Source organism: Callorhinus ursinus, unplaced genomic scaffold (assembly GCF_003265705.2).
Source record: "Callorhinus ursinus isolate GAN/ISIS: 27379988/994484 unplaced genomic scaffold, GSC_fseal_2.0 scaffold13, whole genome shotgun sequence".
NCBI lineage: Eukaryota > Metazoa > Chordata > Mammalia > Carnivora > Otariidae > Callorhinus > Callorhinus ursinus.
Window position 1 is genome coordinate 46,998,258 of NW_027397075.1, and position 22,212 is coordinate 47,020,469.

Consider the following 22,212-nt stretch of genomic DNA (forward strand, 5'->3'; position numbering starts at 1 on the left):
AGATGCCATTAAGACAATTCTTTAGGATGAGAGCCCTGTTAAATTTTGCAAACATTGAAGTTTCTCTGATTCAGAAGATCCATTGTCTGGCCATTGATGAGTAGGATGTATTCATCTCAATAGTGAGTCAAACCTAAGCCTTCTTACGGCTTAACCAAGGATACAAGAGGCATCCCACAAGAGAGTGTAAAATATGCCACCCTCACAAGATCTAGAGAGTTCATTTCCAAAGACAGACTATGAAAGTAAAGGCCTCTGTTGCTTATTTTTATGAACGCTCTCTGGTCTTCACCATCTGGAGGGTGCACTTACTGGGGTGTACCTGGTAGCCAGTTGAATAGAGTGGGGTTCCAAGACATGCTCTTGGGCTGGCTGTGTCAGCAATCAGAGGAGTTTGTCAAAACGGGTCCCAGAATGTACTGGGCATTTGTTATCTCAAACTTTGCTGCTTGTTAGTGCTGGAAAAGTCCCATTTCAGTAGCACCTGCTCACGTCACAGATTAGTGATCTGTGACTGGAGGTGTTTCACGTTCCTGTGGGAGACCAGAGACACTGTTTTCACGACACCACCCTTATTGCCTGTGCAACAGCGAAGGCCTTTGCTATCATAGTTTATTTTTGGGAGTGAAGTTTTGGATCACGGGGGCTATACTGTCCACAGTCACTGCAGGGACACCTCTTGGGTCATGGTAAAGATTTATTCTAAGCTTTGGAAATGAGCTCCAGGCCTTCCCTTAAAAAGGCTTATTGGATTGTGTCACTATTGGAATAAATATACTAATGGAGATCCTACTCGTTACTGGCCAGAAGATGGGTCTTCTGAGTTGGAAAAACTTCTATATTTGGAAAATTTTTTAGAGAACTCTCATTCCAAGCAGCTGCCCTTCTGGTATTTATGGGACGATCAAATTTAAAGGAAAACACAATAAAATTTTAACAGCTAGCCTCAGGGAATCAATAAAATGAAAGAACAAAAGTCAGAACAGAAATTAAACAAATCTGACATAAATCCCCCATTTGCTCTCCTTTATCCCCCACTCCCTGTCCCTGACCCTCTAGATATTTTGGATCTGGGCCCCTGGTCTAAACTCCCTTTCTCAAAACCCAGCCCCACCTCAGCCAATTTCCTAAATCCCGAAACTCCACCTTCCCCAGAAAAAATACCCTCTAACAACCAGCTGCCTGTTATAATTTCCTTTTCTTCATGAGATTTGCAGAGAGCACTTCTGCCTGATCTCCAGGCCCAGGGAATACAGTTTGCTTATGTAAATACTGAATGTCAGGAAGTGAATTTAGCAAAAGTGCCCAGGAAGAGCAACCAGGCTTGCTTTGCTACCCCTTATAATTCAATTCCTCCTACTTTCCAGGGCTCTGTCATCAACCTCTGCCATTTTCAGGCATTCCTGTGCCAAGTCCTTTGTGGATGTATCCTGGACCCCTAGGGCAAAGAATTCATGTCCCCAGGACAGCAGCAGATCTTTTAAATTATAAAATCCCTTTACCTCTGCTATTGGAGTGATGTGAAAATGTTGGGGTTCGGGAGTGAACAGTCATGAAAGAATTCTTGAGGTGTCTTTTGTGCAAAAAGGGTGGTTTTAGTAAAGCACAGGAATAGGACCCGCAGGCAGAAAGAGCTGCACTGGGGTCATGAGGAGTGGCTGATTATATACTTTCAAGTTGGGAGGGCGTTAGGGATAGCTTAAGTCTCTAAGGAATTTGGAAGCAAGGTTTCCAGCACGTTGAGGGGCTAGCTGTTGTTAGGAAAAGGTCATTTACTACTGTCTAGTAAAACCTTAGTCATGAGACCCTTCAGATGTATATCAGCGGGCCACATCCTTGGAGGATGATCACTAACATATATCTTGGGGTGGTGAGTAGAGATAAAGGAGGTTTCCAGAGGGATTTTTGTATGTTAAAGAAGACTTATAGGATCCTGGAGTTAATGTTAAGCAAAGGTTGCCTTTTGCCCATATCAAAGTATTAACATCGAGGCAGTTGAATTCCTAGAGGAATGTCACTCTGCCTGTATCAAGGACTTGTCAATGGACTGTAAGTTGTAAGTAAATTTAATTTTGTTCTTTTGCCTTTGTTCTCCACATCAGGAGGATCCTACCAAATTTAGAGACGAATTAGAAAGATTAGTGGTTATTTACAACCCCACTCCCAGGGACCTAGACTGGCTATGAAGGGGTGTTCTTCCTACCCATCATTATAGGATGGTTAGGAGACAAGCTAGATGGTCCCTGGAGAAAACCCCCTCAGAGAGGAAACAGATGACCTGAGCCTTTCCCAGGCTGACCCAGAAACGGCTCAGCTGGAGGCTGATATCCAAGGCCTCAATATAGGAGCTATATTAGAGGTGTTCCCCCTCAAAGTAAATTGGTCTGAGGTTGAACGATGTACTTAGAAAGAAGAGCACATAAAAGCCTCTGTTGAATGTTTTATACAAACTTTTCAAAGGCAAACTGTTAAATCCAGAAGCCCTGGAACATAGGAATCTTTTAATTTCTGCTTTAGTAGGAAATTTTCTCCCTGATATTAAATAACAAATCCACTTGGTCAGTTGGTCAGGGCAACCACTAAGCATAATAATGGAGGCAGCTACTTATTTTGAAAAGAGCTTGCAGGAAAGCAGGAGGAAAAAATAACTCAAAGCAGCAATTCTTGCTTTGCAACTTGAGTCTTTGGAAAGGTGAAAGCATGACTGAGAGTAATTCAAGGCCCATTCAGAGCTCTTCCTATTTGCCCCCAGGCAATCACAGATATTGCAAGAATGCAGGTCACTGGAAGAGAAATTGTCCTGTACTTAAGAAAAAGTAAAGTTTAAGAAGCAATTTCCCTAAACCCCATCATCCTGAGAAAATTTGTTTTTCTCCTGAAAGACAATTCCCCCTTAAATGACAGTGTCAGCCAGGCATCAGTCACACCCCAAAGCCCACCATTAACCTTAAAACAGAGGATCAGGAATTGGATTTCTAAATTGACACTCATGTGACTTTCTCTACCATCTGCTCAGAGGATTTATCTCTACCTGTCACCTCTGATTCTAATCAGGGGGGAATCAAACTAAGCAGGGAGCTCTTATAGACTCCCTCATCCTCCTAAAGGCACTGGCTGAATGAGGCCATCAAGCCTCCAGATTTAAACTTCAATGGGTGCAAACAACTGTTAATTACTTAGGACTTGAGATATCTCAGGGCATTCAAAAGCTGTTGACTCCAAAACACCTTGAGTCAATTTTGTTCACCCCTCTCCCCAAAACAAGTAAGTGGTTATTCTGTAAATTTGGGGGGGGGCAGCTGACTATTGCAGCCAATGGATTCCTGATTTTGTAGACTTTGTTAAACCTCTGTATGCTCTTCTCCCAGAGACCCCCTGCCCCCAACCCATTTCCTGTCCTTCAGAGACATTACCATCCTTTAAAGCCTGGAAATTAATATTGTCAACACCCCCAGCTCTAGGCCTACCTAATTTTAACAAAACTTTACATCTATACTGCCCTGAAAAGAATGGCATTGCTACAAGCATTCTATGACAATCTTGCCTCTCAGGTACCACCTATAGTATATTTCTCATGCCAGTTAGACCCTATAGCGTTGGGTATGCCCTCATGCTTACTGCACTGATTGTTTGGGGCTCAAATAATGCTCACGCTAAAGCATCACATCCTGTGGTGGCCTACCCTAAACTCATGAGAGCAAACCAGAGCAAATCCAGGAAAATGGGGATAGGCTACCTTAGAATGTAGCCTGAAATCTTCACTGGGAGAGTAACCTTTGAATTGTTGGCTTAAGAATTATTCAAACTGGCTTTCTTATGTGACAAATAATTGCATTGTAAAATAATGATGGGGAATTACTGTTGGATACAACACACACATACCTTTCTGAATTATTAATCTAATCTAATCAATGTACATTTTAGAAAAACTCATAATGCTTGTATTGGGGCTCAGGGTAGGTGACCCCAAAATATGCTATGTTGGCATCTTGATTATTTTGAATTAAAGTTACTTAAGAAATAGCCAGTGCAGGGCGCCTGGGTGGCTCAGTCGTTAAGCGTCTGCCTTCGGCTCAGGTCATGATCCCAGGGTCCTGGGATTGAGCCCCGCATCGGGCTCCCCGCTCGGCGGGAAGACTGCTTCTCCCTCTCCCACTCTCCCTGCTTGTGTTCCCTCTCTCGCTGTGTCTCTCTCCGTCAAATAAATAAAATCTTAAAAAAAAAAAAAAAGAAGAAAAAGCCAGTGCAAAAAGGACACACTGACCCTCCTTTGTCTCCAGAAAGCAAGAAATTAACCTTCCATGTGCATGGTACCCTGTATCAGGAGGTAGAGAGACATCCTTATCATCATAGAGAAAATTTAGGGTGAAGAAGCCTATATAAACAAACCTTGTTACTTTTACTAACTGACTACCCCCATCCAAATTGTTTAGAATTCCTTACTAGTTGAAGTTCCCAAACATAAGTTTTCTTTATCCTGCCAATTCCAATTTATTGTTTCTTTGTTTGAAAAAAAAGCTGCCTGCCTTAGTCATATCTGGAGGACCTCGTATGTATAAATTAAATTTGATTCTTTCCTGTTAACTGTCCCTGTCAATTTAATTCTTAGACCAGCCAGAATAAGCTTGAGGGTAGAGAAAAATTTTTCCTCCCCAACATTTGCTTTATATACTTTATGGTTTACAAGTCCCTTTATCTGTTATCTCATTTAATCCTCACAATAGCTCTGTAGTGATATCAGCCCATTTCACAGCTGAGGACACTGAAGTCCAAAGATGTAGAAATCTTTCTCCAGGTTGCACTCTAAGAAGAGAGGATTTGAATATAGCTCCAAGCCCTCAAGTGCCAGGGTTGTGCCCAACACAAAAAAAACCAACAGTGGCAAAATACCTTCTCATCTTCAGGGGCCGCCCTGCATTAGTCTCAAGAGGTGTGTGTGTGTGTGTGTGTGTGTGTGTGTGTGTGTGTGTGTGTGTGTGTTTTACTGCAGTCTCATCAGAGTTGGGTGGTCTTTTTTTGCTGACCCTTCATATAGTTCTTTAGGGAATTCATTTCTCTGGCATCGTGAACTACTTTCTTCAATACCAATCTTATTTCTTCTATCACAAATTCTTGTAAAGAGAGAAAGAAATTATGACTTTTGTATTTCTAAAATGTATTTCTGAAGATTTGTTTTTGTGGGAGGCTTCCTCTTCTGAGAAAAAAGATAAATGAATAAAATAATTCCCAAGTAAAATATGAAGTTTTAATAAAATCAATAGAAATAGCTATGATTTACTAAGTACCTACCTTAAACCTTTAAACTCTAAGCTTCCTGGGGGTAGGTACCCATTTGTCCCTAGTACCCAGAACAATACCAGGCACAGAGTACATGTTCAAGAAATATCAGTACATGTAATAAATTGATACCAGGCACAATGTAAAAATGTAATATCTCATTTAATTTACATGTATATCTCATTTAATTCCAACTCCCTCCCTACCTCCTACCACATATACACAAACATACAATTTAATGGAATAGATATCTTTATCTCAGATGAAGAAATTGATATTAAGAGAAACTGAGTGATTTATTCAAGGATACATGGCTGGTAAGTAAATGGTCTAACTCCAAAATTTCTCTTAATTAGGGTTCTATGAATAGAACAAAATTGGAATGGCTTAGATCATAATGTTCCATCACCAGGGCAACACTTCAGTAGGCTGATCCAAACCAGTGGATTGCAAATAGGCTTTGGGTTGCTGCACATTAAAGGTAATTTATAATAACGTACCTGTAGAAACAGTAGCATATTTTCTATATGTACACAGTTGATTCTTGTTATTGCAGTAGTTATGTTCTATAAAGTGGCCCCAAACATTGAATTATCAAATACTCAACCACTGCTCCTAGGGGAAATACAGGGTTAGGTTCTTGTGAGCCTCTGGTCATAACATTTTTGTCAACCAATCAATACGTAACCTTATTTTATGTATATAACATTATTCAATACATATTATTGATTCATTAACATTGAACTCACCCAACCAACAGCACTGTAACTCATGCCTGAACAAAGCTTATCTAACACATATAAGGCACATTACAGTCTTCTTGCTGCTTAGGAGCACTGGACAGCACTTTATTTTATTTTTTATTAAAGATTTATTTATTTATTTGAGAGAGAGAGAATGAGAGAGAGAGAGAGTACATGAGAGGGGGGAGGGTCAGAGGGGGAAGCAGGTTCCCTTACTGAGCAGGGAGCCCGATGTGGGACTCGATCCTGGGACTCCGGGATCATGACCTGGGCCGAAGGCAGTCGCTTAACCAACTGAGCCACCCAGGCGCCCTGGACAGCACTTTAGCACTATACTTGGGGGGCATCCTAAAAAATAATGACACTAAATAGATCAGGAAAAGGACACTTGTTTATAGTATGAGAGCTGAAGCAAGAAAGCAGAGTGTCCCCTTGTTTGACCTTAGCTGGGAATACACACAACAAGGAGACTAAAATTTTTGCTACTCTGTGCATTTCTGGGAATGACATGAAAATGCCACAAGTATTGATTTTGAGATAACAAATTTTTATGAGTAGGCAATTTTGCTAATATGGACTCCATGAATAATAAAGATGTTCTCTCTGTAAATCCTTAATATTTTCAAAGCCCTTTTCTTAATTTTTGGGTTTTTTTAAGATTTTTTTTTTTTTAAGTAATCTCTACAACCAATGTGGGGCTTGAACTTACAACCCTGAGATCAAGAGTCACATGCTGCACCAACTGAGCCAGCCAGGCGCTCCTCAAAGCCCTTTAAAAAGCCATAGGTTATTCACATTACTTATCTCCGTTTAAAAGACTAAAACTGGGTGAATTAATCATAGAAATCATCCTGTTACTGTGTAATACACAGAGTCAGTTTCATAGGCATGCGACCTCTGCACTAACACAGGGACCCTGTGCTTAAAAGGGCCCCACACTTGGTTAAATGATCTGCTATTGCCATCTTGAAATTTTCAATGAATTTTCAATAAGGGGTCCTACAATTTCATTTTTCACTGGGCCCCACAAATTATGTAGCTGATCCTGGTTGCATAGCAAGTAAACAGATCAATAACTGGAGGGACAAACAAACAAAACAAAACAAAAAAATAACGGGAGGGACAAAAAATAACTGGAGGGACAAATTTCCCCAATTTATCCAATTGAACAAATCCTTTATTTCACAGTGCCTAATTGATATATTAAAGTTACCATTTATTGAGGATTGGCTATATTAGGTCATTTAATCCTTATGACACTCTGTGAGTTGGATATTATTTCCAATTAACATATAAGGAAACTGAGTGCCCAGAGAAGGTCACTTAACTAAGGTCATACAGTTATTTTGTATGACATATAAAAACAAACCTTGTTTTCTTTTCTTTTCCTTTAGTCATGTCCCAATTTGATTTCAGCCCCTAGAGAGGATAAACAGTAAAAGTGTTAGAGAGGATATAATTCAGAAAGTTTAAATTCTGATAAATTAGTATCTCTAGTAAAAGTAAATTGAAACTGATGACAAAAATGAGGTATTTAAACTATTTAAATAAAACCATATTTTGTTTCCACTACACTGGATAATAATTGGTGATTGGAATAGAGTTAGCCTTGTTGAGGCCAATTTAATTCTTTAGTGTTAATTGAGTGTGTAAAATATTTTGTCTTCCTTCAATTTAAACTTGCTAGATCCAATGTTGAAAAGGCATCCTTTCTCTTTTCATGTCTGCAATTGACATCTTGTCTAAAGAGAAAGTTTACTTAAATCATTTTAATACCAAGGGATCATTTTCTGGTGGGTTGTATATTATCTTTTATATTTGTGAACAAATATTACTGGATTTATACATTTAAGAAGGTCAATTTGTCAATTGCTTTTTATTGGGCTCCTACATTATATGGGATTGAACTCCAATTTTATTGTGAAAGATATGCTGCCTAAGCTTGAGGATTTTTCAGGGAGACAGGAAACAGAAATGGAAAGTGGAAATGATGTGCCTGCCAGAGGTGGGAAAATGAAACTGCAGATCAAGAAAAAATTTTTTTCTCATATCCTTTACCTTAAAAAAAAAAAATTCTCTTATGCTATTAAAATTCCTAGAAACAAAATAAGGATAAGAGATTTAGGTCCCATCTGACATGCTCGATTAGAGGAAAATAGCTTTTTTTGTTTTTCCCAGTCCTAAAATTTTGGGAGCAGACCTAAGCTCAACCTTCACCGGGGAGCCAAGCCCAGCCAGACCTTCAAGCCAGCCAAGTTCTCAGGTGAGCCCAGCCCAGCTCAATCCACCACTGAGCATAAGAATAAATGTTTATTGTTGTATGCTGTTGAGTTTTGCAGCATTATTGTGGAAATAACTGCCTGAGACAATTCTTTACCATCTTTCAGAAAATTCTAGTCTTCCTTGGGCTTTGGACAGGGGGAGGGGGAAAAAAGTTCAAATTCCATTCTCCCTTAAACCATTTCCTTTTGTTTAGGGACAACTATTTTCTGCAAGTACAAACACATGTAAGATTTATGTGTTAGCCAGAGAACTTTGAAACATACCTCGTCTCCTTTTGTGTATCCAGGAGTGACAAACGATGACTCTGGCGGGTTTCCTAAAACAGTGTGTGTTTGTATGATTTTTGCCACTTCACTGTGTTTCAAAGTGTATTGTTCTAAGTGTAAACAACCTACAAGTCTAACAATAAATGGACTAATCAAATGTATTATTTTAAGTCCATATGAAAGATTACCACAGTCATCAAATATTTCATTTTTATTATGAATGACATCCATGTAATGGCATGAAAAAGTCTCATGATATAATAGTGAGTGAATAGGAGTCAAGATTTATAAGTAATATACTTTTCATTCATTCAACAAATATTTATTAACCACCTGATATGCATTAGGCAATGTGCTAGGTGCTGATTCCAATTTTATTTAACAGTTTTATTGAGATGTAATTAACATAAAATAGACTGTACATGTTTAAAGTACAATGTCGTAAACTTTGACATATACATACACCCATGAAACCATCACCACAATCAAAATAATGAACATAGTCACCACCCCCAAAAGTTTACTCATGTCCCTTTATAACCCCTGTCTGCTGCCCTTGTCCTCAACCCCTTCCCATTCCCAGGCAAACACTGATTTGCTGTTCTAGTAGAGTAGTTCACATTTCCTAGCATTTTATATGAAGGGAATCATATAGTATATATTCTTTCTTGTCTGGATTTTTTTTCACTCAGCATAATTACATTGCGATTCATCCATGTTACCGTGTGTAGCAATAATATATTCCTTTTTTATAACTGAGTAGTGTCCATTGTGTGGGTAATACCATAATTTGTTTATCCATTCAGCTGTTGATGGATATTTGGGTTGGTAGAACTTATTGGCTCATAAAAATAAAGCTGTGATGAACATTCATATATAAATTTTCTTGTGTACAAATAGTTTCTTCATACACTTGTATAGAGACTTTCACTTTTGTTGGGTAAATACTCTGGACTAGAGCATATGGCAGATATATGTTTAACTTTTTAACTACCGCACTGTTTTCCAAAACAGTTGTACCATTTTACAACCTCACTAGCAGTGTCTGAGAGTTCCAGTTCCTCCCCATCTTCACCAGCACTTGATTTGGTCAATCTTTTTAATTTCAGCCATTCTACTGATAGGCACTATCTCACTGTAGTATTTACATTTCCCTAATGATTGATGATGCTGAGCATCTCTCTGTGTGCTGATTTTACCATCTGTATAACTTCCTTACTGCATTGAAAATATAATTTCTCTTTTATGGCTTCTATTGTTCCTTTTTGAGAAGTCAGCTGTTAGTTTAATTGCCCTTCCTTTTATTCTCTCATTGCTTAAAAGATTTCCTTTTTTTCCAAATTCCACTATAATTTAAGTGAGGATTAAAAAAAAATCTTGGGGCGCCTGGGTGGCTCAGTTGTTAAGCGACCTGACCTTCGGCTCAGGTCATGATCCCAGGGTCCTGGGATCGAGCCCCGCATCGGGCTCCCCGCTCGGCGGGAAGCCTGCTTCTCCCTCTCCCACTCCCCTGCTTGTGTTCCTGCTCTCGCTACCTCTCTCTCTCTCAAATAAATAAAATCTTTAAAAAAAAATAAAATAAAATCTTGACGGCTATTCTTTAAGCTTCTTGAGTCTCTGGAGTGGTATCATTTGTCAGTTCTGGATATTTCTCAAACATCTTTTTAAATCTTGTCTCTGCCTCATTTTTGTCCTCTGGATTTCCCATTTCCTGTAGGTTTGACCTTCTCACTGTGCCCTCCCCATATTTAGCTTTTTCATACTTTTTGTCCTTCTGTGCTGCATTCAGGATAATGACTTCTGATTTATCTCCCAGTCCTCTAATTGTCTCTTCATCTGAATCCGTATCTGCTACTAAACCCATATGAAATGTTATTTAATAACATTTTCTCATTTCTAGAAATTCTTTTTGGCTTCTTGTTTCCTGAAGATAGTTGCAAACTTACTTTCTCGTTTCCTTAGATGTAGTCTGTGTAATTGTTCTATAATTCATCTGATGTTTCTCCCGTATGTAGATTTCATGGTTTTGTTACTGTTGTTCTCACTTTATGATGCCTCATCTACCTTTGCGCTTGATTGATTATCCTTGGCTGTGCGCTCTTTGTTGTCTTTGAAAAAGTATTGGGGATTCCCAGAGGCCTAGGATGAAGTTCTTCCAGAAAAGATTTGAGTTTGCTTCTGTCAGTCACTTGGATGTACTCCCAGCCTGGAACCCCTTTAGCTAAATTCTTGCTACCACCCTTGCTTTGCAGCTTGATGTTTCTTGCACCATTCTTGCTTTTCAGCTTGACATTTCTTGTAACCGCCCTAGCTGTGAATTTGGTTTGAAAATCCATGTGAGAGTCAGGAAGCACTTACAACTTTTCTTGGAGGGATTTTCCCCCAGAGCTGTGCCTAGTGCTAAAGCAACATTCTTCCTGCAAGTTCTTGATGGAATGTGAGTTTATTTCTTATTCACTCTCACCCTGAGGCGGTAGCCCTTTGGATGCCAACTTAATATGGAAAAGGTCTACTTTAGGCTCTCCACTGTGCATAGCATAGGCTTTGAGCTTTGATTTTTCTGTCCCTTGCCCTCTAAGCTAGCAAAATGACTTCTTTAACCTCCAGGATTAGAAAATGTCCTCAGGCAAGCACAGGTTCTGTCTACCTCTCTATGTCTTTGTTCTTGCTTTCCTTCATTTTGGACCTGATATTTTCTAACTCTCCTATCATTTCATTATTAACAAATTAAAAAAATTTTTTCCCCAGAATTTTTAGTAGTTTTCACTGGGAGTTATGTCTGAATAATCTAGTCCACGATAGTCCCTTAAAAGAAAGTTCTGTTCATCGATATAAAATGTTTACGGGAGATTGTTTTTTTAATGTCTGAGAGTAGCCCTTGTGTGTAGAAAGGACTATAGAGTTACTTGGATTTCAAATTAATATTGATTTTATTTTATTTTTTTTAAAGATTTTATGTATTGGGGCGCCTGGGTGGCTCAGTTGGTTAAGCGACTGCCTTCGGCTCGGGTCATGATCCTGGAGTCCCGGGATCGAGTTCCGCATCGGGCTCCCTGCTCAGCGGTGAGTCAGCTTCTCCCTCTGACCCTCTTCCCTCTCGTGCTATCTCTCATTCTCTCTCTCTCGAATAAATAAATAAATAAATCTTAAAAAAAAAAGTTTAAAAAAAATAAAGATTTTATGTATTTATTTGACAGAGAGAGACACAGAGAGAGGGAACACAAGCATGGGGAGCGGGACAGGGAGAAGCAGGCCTCCCACCAAGGAGGGAGCCCGATGTGGGACTCGATCCCACGACCCTGGAATCATGACCTGAGCCCGAAGGCAGACGCTTAACGACTGAGCCACCCAGGCGCCCCATAGCCTTAGTTTCAAAAACAAAATATATTCTCTTACTAAAATCCCCTTTTTCTTCTTTTATTTACTTAAACTCAATTAGCCAACATATAGTAGTACATCATTAGTTTTTGATGTAGTGTTCAATGTAAAATCCTCTTTTTATGATTTTTTTTTTCGGAAGAAACATCAAAAACCAAAAAGATCTTCGGAAACAATAATAAAAATGGAGTGAGATATGGGGTGAGGGGCACAGCAGTAGTGGTATTTTACAGGAGGAGAGGAGAAAGAGGAACTGACTGAAGACTGGCCGCTAGGTCAAGGGACCGCTGATAGTATTTTGTCATTTGTTTGCAGACAGTAAGAATCACTTGATGACTGGTTTGTCAGCATAATGACTTCTATGAACAGAACCAGTGAAATAATTACAAAGCTCAAAGAAAGCAAACAATGTCTCCTGAAGGAGATAAATGAAAAGCGTGAATCCAACTGCCTTGTGGAAAGAAGCAATCAAGTCAGTTTACTGAGAGTTCAAAAGAGGCATTTCAGTGGTGCCTATATGCCCTCAACTCACACCCAAATCAAAGAATACGTTCCTGATAGTGGTAGGAGCTCCTGGGTCACACTGAGTCTCCTTGCTCACACGGAGAAAAAGCACTTTCCTGCAAAAAGTAAGTTGTTGTGATAGGATTCCCACCGAATTGACAGGAGGGATTTATAAGTAAACTTGGGGAAGAGTTTCTGGGGTTGAGAGAGTTTCAGGAAGTGTCGCTCTGGGATAGTTTAAAGGAAATCTGTCTGAAGTAAAAAGCATCAGTAAACAAGGTTCGTTGATATAAGATCTACTGTAGATCAGAAATTCTCAGTTTCAAACTGGACCTCCAGATTGACTCATTCAGTAGGCTCTCCTTTGGGTCCCAGAATCTGCATTTTCGGGTAGGCTAAGGAGATGCTGATGCTGATGGCCTGAGAACCATATTTAGAGAAAAGCTGTTGTAGATAATTATAATAGACCACAAAAACTCCAGAGACCTCTCACCAATTTCTGTTGCCTCTACAAAAATTTCACATGCAAAATTGAGATACAATAGAAATGATTTTGATGACAAATATCAAACAAGAGGCCCTGAGTCACAATAATAGAATGTGGAAGGAGGTTGGCATGGGGGTTTGTGGTGGTGGTGATATTATTTTTTTTTTTAAAGATTTTATTTATTTATTTGAGAGAGAGAGAATGAGAGATAGAGAGCACGAGAGGGAAGAGGGTCAGAGGGAGAAGCAGACTCCCTGCTGAGCAGGGAGCCCGATGTGGGACTCGATCCTGGGACTCCAGGATCATGACCTGAGCTGAAGGCAGTCGCTTAACCAACTGAGCCACCCAGGCGCCCGGTGGTGATATTATTTTGCAGGAGGAGGAAGAGAAAGGGTAACTACTATTGATTGTGAATACTTGTTCCTAAGTCAAGATAAGCAACTGATGGCATTTTGTCATTTATGTAAAAAGAAAAAAGAGTGCAATTGTATTAAGTACAAACAACACATGATTAAGTTACATCAGAAACAAAAGAATCACTATTTTAGAGATTTAACTTTAACAAGATTAACTTGATGAAGGGGTTGTGACTTTTCATTTGCCCCAAGCTCTTAGTAAGTGGGATAGAGAGGTGATACAGTGTGGCATGGGAAACTGAGATTCTCCATGGTGCTTCAAAGTAACAGAAACAGCCATGTGTTTATTTTACTCAAAAAATAACTCTTTACAAGGAGGAATGCATCTAGTGTTCTAAGTGGATCTGCACAATCTTTTATTCTGCTTGAATTACTTGGAACTAGATGAGGTAAGCCACAACTAGTAGGTTAATTCTCACAAGTTTAATGGTGGGTGGTAATATCCACCTTCTATGACAAACATAGTTTACCACTTTACATGAATACACATGGTTTTCTACAAAACGGAGTCTAACAAACATAATTTCCATAGCCAACATTAATGATATTTGAGGTTATAAACCAACAATTCTGGAAAGTTGAAACAAACCTTTAAATATTGCAGAAAAGCTCTTTGTTTCTTTTAAGTAAGCAGACTCAAACAGAAATTCAATGTTATGATAAGATACAGAATAAGCATAGACCTAATTTTTTTAAAGATTTTTATTTATTTATTTGGGAGAGATAATGAGAGAGAGCATGAGAGGGAGGAGGGTCAGAGGGAGAAGCAGACTCCCCACTGAGCAGGGAGCCCGACGTGGGACTTGATCCCAGGACTCCAGGATCATGACCTGAGCTGAAGGTAGTTGCTTAACCAACTGAGCCACCCAGGCGCCCAGCATAGACCTAATTTAAAGGTTATGGTAATTAGCATGTAAATACATGCTTTTTCTTTTTTAGTCTAAATTAGTAGTTCTGAAAGGGTGGTCTGGGGAACCCCTGTATATTCAGGTCTTTTCAGGGACCCACAGGGTCAAAGCTATTTTCATAATAATGCTGAGATATTACTTACCTTTTATACTCTCATGGGAGTACAATAGAGTTTTCCAGAAGCAGTATGATATGCAATCACATCATTTTTCTGACCATTAAATGGAATGTTGACTTGTATTCTTGAGCTTTAAATTTTTTCTCCATTTAAATTTCTTTTTATTTTATTTTATTTTTTAAAAGATTTTATTTATTTATTTGAGAGAGAGAGAGAATGAGAGATAGAAAGCACGAGAGGGAAGAGGGTCAGAGGGAGAAGCAGACTCCCCGCTGAGCAGGAAGCCCGATGTGGGACTCGATCCTGGGACTCCAGGATTGTGACCTGAGCCGAAGGCAGTCGCTTAACCAACTGAGCCACCCAGGTGCCCTCCATTTAAATTTCTAATGTGGTAAATATTGAGAGGTACAACACACATGAACAAAACTTTGATAGGGTTTTTAATAATTTTTAAGCATATAATGGATCTTGAGATCAAAAAGCTTGAGAACCACTTGTTTGAACAAATGGTAGGTAATTATTGACCCAGTACTGTGTATTCTCAAAAGCTCATTAGAATTTTTTTCCCCAGGGGTGCCTGGGTGGCTCAGTTGGTTAAGCGACTGCCTTCGGCTCAGGTCACGATCCTGGAGTCCCGGGATCGAGTCCCGCATTGGGCTCCCTGCTCAGCAGGGAGTCTGCTTCTCCCTGTGACCCTCCCTCCTCTCATGTGCTTTCTCTCTCTCATTCTCTCTCAAATAAATAAATAAAATCTTAAAAAAAAAGACTTTTTTCCCCCATTAATCTCTACTTGAAACTTAAAGTCTCTGGTTTCAACTTTAGATAAATAAGAGATATTGGGTTTTTGTTTGTTTGTTTGTTTTATTTCCACAAGTAGAAAGTATGTGGGTATAGAGAAGGGTGCTGACATTTTTTTAAGTGTCTACTTTATTCTGGATACTGTAGAGGCTTGAAAATGTCAACAATAATATCCTTCTATTCCTCAGTTTATATCAATTGAGAGATGGATGGAGGTAAAAATTGGCTTTGTCACTTTGTCACTGGAAAACTATCTATACTGGAGAAATTGGCTTAGAAGTAGTGAAAGTTAAACTCAGCCCAAAAGAGAACTTACCACATTCCAACCCAAAAGTTCAGCCCCACCACACTAGACTGAGAACAGATATGAGAGAATACCTCCTCCCCCAGGAGGCCAGAAAAAAAATCCTCATTTGTAAAAATAAGGAGATGGGACATTACTTATAAAATTTGATGAACATATTACTCTAGTACACCATCAACAAATATGTATTGAATTGAATGATAAACATCATTAACTGTAAAAGCACATCCTTTTTCTGTAAGATGGCCCACTTCTCATCATCTACACTTAGTTTTTAGGTGATCTCAATGAGACAGATTGCTGGTCTTCAACTGTTACAGGACTTGAAAATCTCATCTCTATCCTGTACATTTCTATTTCCGGCCCTGACCTTTCTCCTGAGTTGGAGACACCTATCCTGTAACACCATACCTAGCGTTCTTTTCCTCTACAGTGTTTGTCACTCCCTAATGCTCCTTGATGCTATCTGTTTTTTCATTGCTTTATCCATTCCGTTCCTAGAATGGTGTCTGGCATTAATTAGGCGCTCAGAAAACATTCATTTGATGACTGAATAAATATTGGGACATAGAATGTATTTTTCCAGAAATAATGGTAAATCTTACCTCATTCCTCTCGAGACCAGTAACTGTGCCCTTGGGCGATGGCTCACAAACCTAGAGTTTCCCATGGCACATTTGTTGTTGCAGAATAATCTTTAGAAACAGAAGAGGATAATAAGAAGGTACGTATTGCTGGATATATACAGTGAGAATTAGAAAATGCTCTTTTCCTTTGTACATACCTATGTTAGAGGAAGAAGCACATTCATTCAGCAAATTTTTTTTTTTTTAAAGATTTTTTATTTATTTGACAGAGAGAGAAGGAACACAAGCAGGGGGAGTGGGAGAGGAAGAAGCAGGCTTCCCGCTGAGCAGGGAGCCTGATGTGGGGCTCGATCCCAGGACCCTGGGACCATGACCTGAGCCGAAGGCAGACGCTTAACGACTGAGCCACCCAGGCGCCCCCATTCAGCAAATTTTTATGGCACTGTTCTGTCCTTGGCAGTACAGTGATAGATAAAACCCCTGCCACATAAAACTTAGATTTCAGTGGGTTCTTGAGTGGATAGAGGCAGAAATTTTTTAAGTGGGTAAGTGATATGGAGAAACATAAAGCAGCAGGATGGGAGTGAATAGGAAGTGCCAGGTAGGAGTTGCACTGCTGCTCATAGAGTCGTGTGGTTAGCATCAGGAGATGTGGGGCAACCCAGAACTCCTGGCTTCCCTTTTTCCCCATTATTTTTATTTTATTTTTTTATTTTTATTTTTATTTTTTTATTAAATCTTATTTCATTTTTTTAAAGATTTTATTTATTCATTTGAGACATAGAGATACAGAGAGAGAGAGCATGAGCAGGGGGAGAGGCAGAGGGAGAGGGAGAAGCAGGCTCCCCGCTGAGCCAGGAGCCCGATGTGGGGCTTGATCCCAGGACCCTGGAATTATGACCTGAGCCGAAGGCAGGCGCTTAACCATCTGAGCCACCCAGGCGCCCCCCCATTATTTTTATTATTTTTTTTTATCATGATAAGTATACTCTTTAATCCCCATCACCTATTTGAAACATCCCCCCACCACTGGTAGCCATATCGTATGACTCTATAGTTGAGTCTGTTTCTTGTTTTTTCTCTCTCTCAGAACTCCTGGCTTCTTGAGGTAGCCCAAGTAAACAGGGATAAAGAACAGAATGAGGGGGGCGCCTGGGTGGCTCAGTCGTTAAGCATCTGCCTTCGGCTCAGGTCATGGTCCCAGGGTCCTGGGATCGAGCCCTGCATCGGGCTCCCTGCTCCGCGGGAAGCCTGCTTCTCCCTCTCCCACTCCCCCTGCTTGTGTTCCCTCTCTCGCTGTGTCTCTGTCAAATAAATAAATAAAACCTAAAAAAAAAAAAGAACAGAATGAGGTTAGTCTTAATGGTCTCAAGCAGTGGTGAGGCCATGAGTGTTAAAGCTGAGAACGGTTGGGACTTTGCTAAGAGCGCTTGGGGTTCTGGGGACTCCTTTTTGCTTCTATCAATAGGGATATGAAGACCAGGGCACAGGTTTTCTTAGCTGGAGATCTCCAAGGTCTCTTCTCAGTCTTCCACTTGGAGATGTGGAGGCCCAAAGAGGGGCATACTAGCCTTAAAAACAGAAGATGCAGGTATCTTAGTTCAGGCTGTTAGATTACAACAGATTGGGTAGCTTAAACAAAATTTATTTCTCAGAGTTCTGGAGGCTGGAATTCTGAGATCGGGGTGCCAAAATCATCGGGTTCTTGACGAATGCCCTCTTCCTGGCTTAGAGAGGGCTGTTTTCTTGCTATGTCATCACATGGCAGAAAGAGCTAGCTAGCTCTCTGGCTTCTTCTTCTAAGGGCACTAATCCCATTTATGAGGACTCCACCCTCATGACTTAATTACCTCCCAAAAGCCCCAGCTCTTGACACCATCACACTGTCATTAGGGTTTCAACGTAAGAATTTGGGGCGGTAGGGGGGCATAAACATTCAGTCCATTGCACTTGGGTTCAAGTTCTGCTTCTGCTATTGACTAATGTCATGTGCTAAGTCATTTAATGTTGCTAATCCTTCCTTTCTGTATCTGTGAAGCAGTATCATCCTCTCTGCCTTCAGGGTTATTCTGGAACTATGAAATGTATTATACGTTATCTAACAACTACTTCTTTTTATTTTTCAGATAATGCCATATTTGGATAAAGTGCAACTCCAGAGACACAAAGAAATATAATCTCTTTGATCCTTCTTCAATGTCTGTCTTATTTACAAATATTAATTATAAAAGAAGCAAAAAAATTATTCACTGGATCACCAAGAAAACATTTTATTGTCACGTAAAACATACCTTTATTCATTCTGAACCATTATTTAGACTTGGATGTTCTGAAGAGGTTTTGAGTGATTAAAGATAGTTTCAAAGATGAGTGACCAAAAAGTTCACTTTACAGTGATCTTCTCTTTTGTAAGCTAAAGTGTTTTATTATTTTTTTAAGTTTATTTATTTATTTATTTAAGTAATCTCTACACCCAACATGGGGCTCAAACCCACAACCACAAGACCAAGAGTCGCATGCTCTTCCAACTGAGCCAGCCAGGTGTCCCTAACCTAGAATGTTTAAATAGCTTGTTTTTAAAATTAGTAGAATGTGTTGACCAATCCCACTAGTCAAGTTGAAGACTAAAGTTTCTCAAAGCTAACACTTGCTTCTATTGTGTAATTGCATTAACTTACTCTGTTAAAGCTGCGATTTTGATAATTTGAAGAAGTACATACTCGAGAAGGTAATATGAGGTGCCTATAGAGACTTCTGTTCTATTTCATTGCCCATCTCCAAGGTGGGCATTGCCAGAATCATCTCGTGGCCAAACCCCATTTGGCTACCATCACCTCTGTGTCATTGTTTCCTGGATAGCAGACTATTTTTCGATTTTAATCTGGTGTGTGTTCCATATTGTAGTCTGAGGTCATAGCCTATTCCATTTGGTAAGCCAAGCACTGCCTGGCTTCTTGGCATTTGTCTTTACATCAGTGAAATATTCACCTTGTATTTAGTTGCCCTTTGCTTCCACAGAAAGCTCAGATTCATAAACCAGAGTATTTTTGTATTAGAAGGGATATGGATTATTCAACTGGCCTAAAATCCTACCCCAGCTAGGACTTCACAAGTGCCCAGTATGGGTAGGATTCATTAACTCTTGATGTAAAAAAAAAAAAAGCCAGACCCAAAACTAATTTTTTGCTTCTCAAGAAGGCAAACACCTAGTGTCAAGAGCTTTGAAGGTTAGCCTCCCACAGCTTCATGAGCTTTGACAGAAGGCAGAAGACTCCTAGCTCTGTGGCAAAGGACTTTATTACTCTGAGCACAGCAAGTAGCACAAGCCTCATGTTTAGGTGGGTCCCCCTTGCCCTCCATGGCAATATGGAACTGTCCAGATAGATGGCACATACACAGAGGTTTTGCCTCACACCTGACGACCCCTGAGCTGAAGAAACCCAATCTTTATTATACTGGATGGTAAATAAACCTTCCCTCTGTTCCAGTGAGACATTATTTCTGCCATCCAAGGTCCTTGGCTACAAACACCCTTGAAGAGATAGTCTGGAACAAAAGCTGTCGGTGCCTCTGCTCCCAAGGCATGCAGAAATGTGAGAGCTCTGTGGAGAATTATCTCCCAACACCGAGCAACTCAAATAAAGACCATCAGATACAACATCATTCCTTGGGTTCACTCTAAGATGAATCCTGGGGCATAAACACACAGTGAATGGGTGTCCAGTTATGTACTATATAATTAACAATCCTTCTAACCTCCTTTCTCTGTAATCCTCTCCTACCTTCTCCTCCAGGTTTTAAGGAACTATTTGTGGTTCTCTGCCTTATTCTGTTATCCTCCCTTCACTTGGCTTGCTTTAGTTTAAATACCACCTTCTCCTGGAAACCTTCCCTCCCCCAGCCCTTTTTCCTTTTGTTTTTTTTAATTTTTTTAAATTTTTTTAAAAGATTTTATTTATTTGAGAGAGCGAGAATGAGAGAGAGAGAGCACATGAGAGGGGGGAGGGTCAGAGGGAGAAGCAGACTCCCCACTGAGCAGGGAGCCCAATGCGAGACTCCATCCCAGGACTCCAGGATCATGACCTGAGCCGAAGGCAGTCGCTTAACCACCTGAGCCACCCAGGCGCACCCCCCCCCCAGCCCTTTTTCCTAATAGGTGTTCCACATCGTCTTCCTCTATACATCCTTCGGAAGCCAAGGGCTAAAACCAGAAACTCAAACGTCACAAAACCATATGTATTTCGGACTCTGACCCTACAGAAGGGGTTTTGGAATATAGGTGAGGTTCAGTGGGGTGGGGTCCGGAGTCGATGACCTAGAATTCTTGAGACGTCTTTGGTGCAAAAAGGTGGTTTTATTAAAGCATGGGAACAGGACCTGTGGGCAGAAAGAGCTGCTGCTGCACCAGGCCTTGAGGAGCGGTGATTATATACTCGGGAGCTGGGGGGGGGGGGGGGGGGGGGGGAAGGGGGGGGTTTCAAAAGAACTTTCATATGCTAAAGAGGACGGATCTACAAGATACCTACAAGATACCAGAGGTCTTGCCATTGTCATGTTAAGGTTGTTTTCCCCTCTAGCAAAGTATTAACACTAAGATAGTTGGGAGATTCCTGGAAGAATGTCATACATGTCCCACCCAGGAGTGGGGGGTGGGTTGGGGGGAGGCTGCAGGGTGTCAGCTTATGCTTTGTCTTCAGCTAGCCTTCTGCTCCCTCATGACTGCCTGAAATCACGAGAAGTCCAGCCACCTCCTCTACCGCCTCCCAGTAATGTTTCATATCTGTTGATGCACGTGTTCCCTCATAAACACGTGGGGACCAGCATTTTCCTCCTTTTCTGCTCTGGATCCCTGTATGGCTGTCTGCAGGTGAGTTTCCAAGTGAAGGCCAGTAATGCTCCTGCAGGAAGGCTCCCTGTGGCACCCTGGCACTCCAGAAAAGACTTCAGCATGGCTCACCATTGCTGCTGAAGCTGCCCTAGGCAGCCATTTTGGCATGTAGATGACTCTTGAGCTGAACACCATCAAGACCTCAAAGACTAAGGAAGAAACTTTGACCTTCCCCCTAACTGCCTGAAAGAATTTAGATAGAGGACCTGCTCCAGGAAGAGAGCTATCACCATCAATAACTACAGTGCAACATGAACTAGGTGTGGAACAGGGAGGAACCTAGCAAAGTCTGTTACAAGTCCTCTCTGTGTCCCATTATTTCTGTATGGCCCAGCTAACACTCCTTTTCATCTTCCTGTGAATTGCTTTCCTTCTCAGGGTGACTGAATTCCTCTGATTTTCTGAGAACTGATTTCAAGGTGATATACCCAGCAAGGATCAATGGAGCCATCTCCTTTTTAAATGTTATCTTTCCTATTAACGAAACAAATAGCATCAATCTCTGTCACCCTCTAGTCACCAGGCCATTCAAAAGTGAGTCCTTCTTGCCATAGGGCCATCACATCAGCTCCTCTCTGCCTGGGAAGTTCTTTCCCCATTCTTCTCAGATCTGACCCCTTTGCACCCTTCAGCAACTCAACTAGCATGTCACGTCCTCAGAGGCCTTAGCTGACCACCATATCTGAAGTAGAACTCTGCTGAGCAACTACTCATTACTAAGCAGGCAAAAATACAAGTCATGGAATATGTTCTACAGGTTCAATGAACTCCTTGCCCTCACCCTGCTAGTCACGGACCAGCAGCATCTGCAATATCTGCAAGTTTTTTTGAAATATGGGATCTTAGGTATAAGGGAGGAAAACTTTTCCTTCTTCCTTTATAGGTTCTTTGGCTGGTTAATAATTAAATTGACATAAGACAGAGTAACAGGAGAAAGACAAATTTAATTTCATAGGAGAGCTTATAAAAATATGAGACTCAAAGGAAGTGACCAAAGCAAAACTTTTATACCTTTCAGACAAAGAAACAAGAAATTTGTGAGGAATTGACAAGACAAGTCTGGGCTTGGGCCAGTAAACTGGTGAAGAAGAAACGAGTGTTTATACAGCCTCTCAGTGCGGAATTCCCTATCTCTGGTGATAAGGATGTCTCTTCAACTCCTGATTTGGGAGGGTACCTTTCACAGGGGAGATTTATTTCCTGCTTGCAGGGGGACAAAGGAGGCTCAGAGTGTCCTTCTTGCACTGCTGCTTC

General features: G+C 40.5%; 2 protein-coding genes across 4 annotated transcripts in view; one reads left to right on the plus strand and one right to left on the minus strand.

Moving 5' to 3' along the window:
- Window positions 1-5,141: 5,141 nt before the first annotated feature.
- On the plus strand, window positions 5,142-18,262 carry SPATA45 (spermatogenesis associated 45). Its single transcript, XM_025877546.2, has 4 exons — window positions 5,142-5,758; window positions 8,199-8,283; window positions 12,263-12,576; window positions 18,197-18,262. Exons 3-4 carry the CDS (start codon window positions 12,300-12,302, stop codon window positions 18,214-18,216), a joined length of 297 nt encoding a protein of 98 aa, XP_025733331.1. The 5' UTR covers window positions 5,142-5,758; window positions 8,199-8,283; window positions 12,263-12,299; the 3' UTR covers window positions 18,217-18,262.
- Window positions 17,228-22,212, minus strand: part of TATDN3 (TatD DNase domain containing 3) — a 30,763-nt gene continuing 25,778 nt past the window's right edge. For all 3 annotated transcript variants that reach the window (XR_012380576.1, XM_073900209.1, XM_025877544.2), the window contains one exon: window positions 17,228-17,641. Coding sequence is in view for 2 of the 3 variants with exons in the window: in XM_073900209.1 (XP_073756310.1) it covers window positions 17,594-17,641 (48 nt within the window). In the remaining variant the exon portion in view is untranslated. The remainder of the gene's footprint in view (window positions 17,642-22,212) is intronic.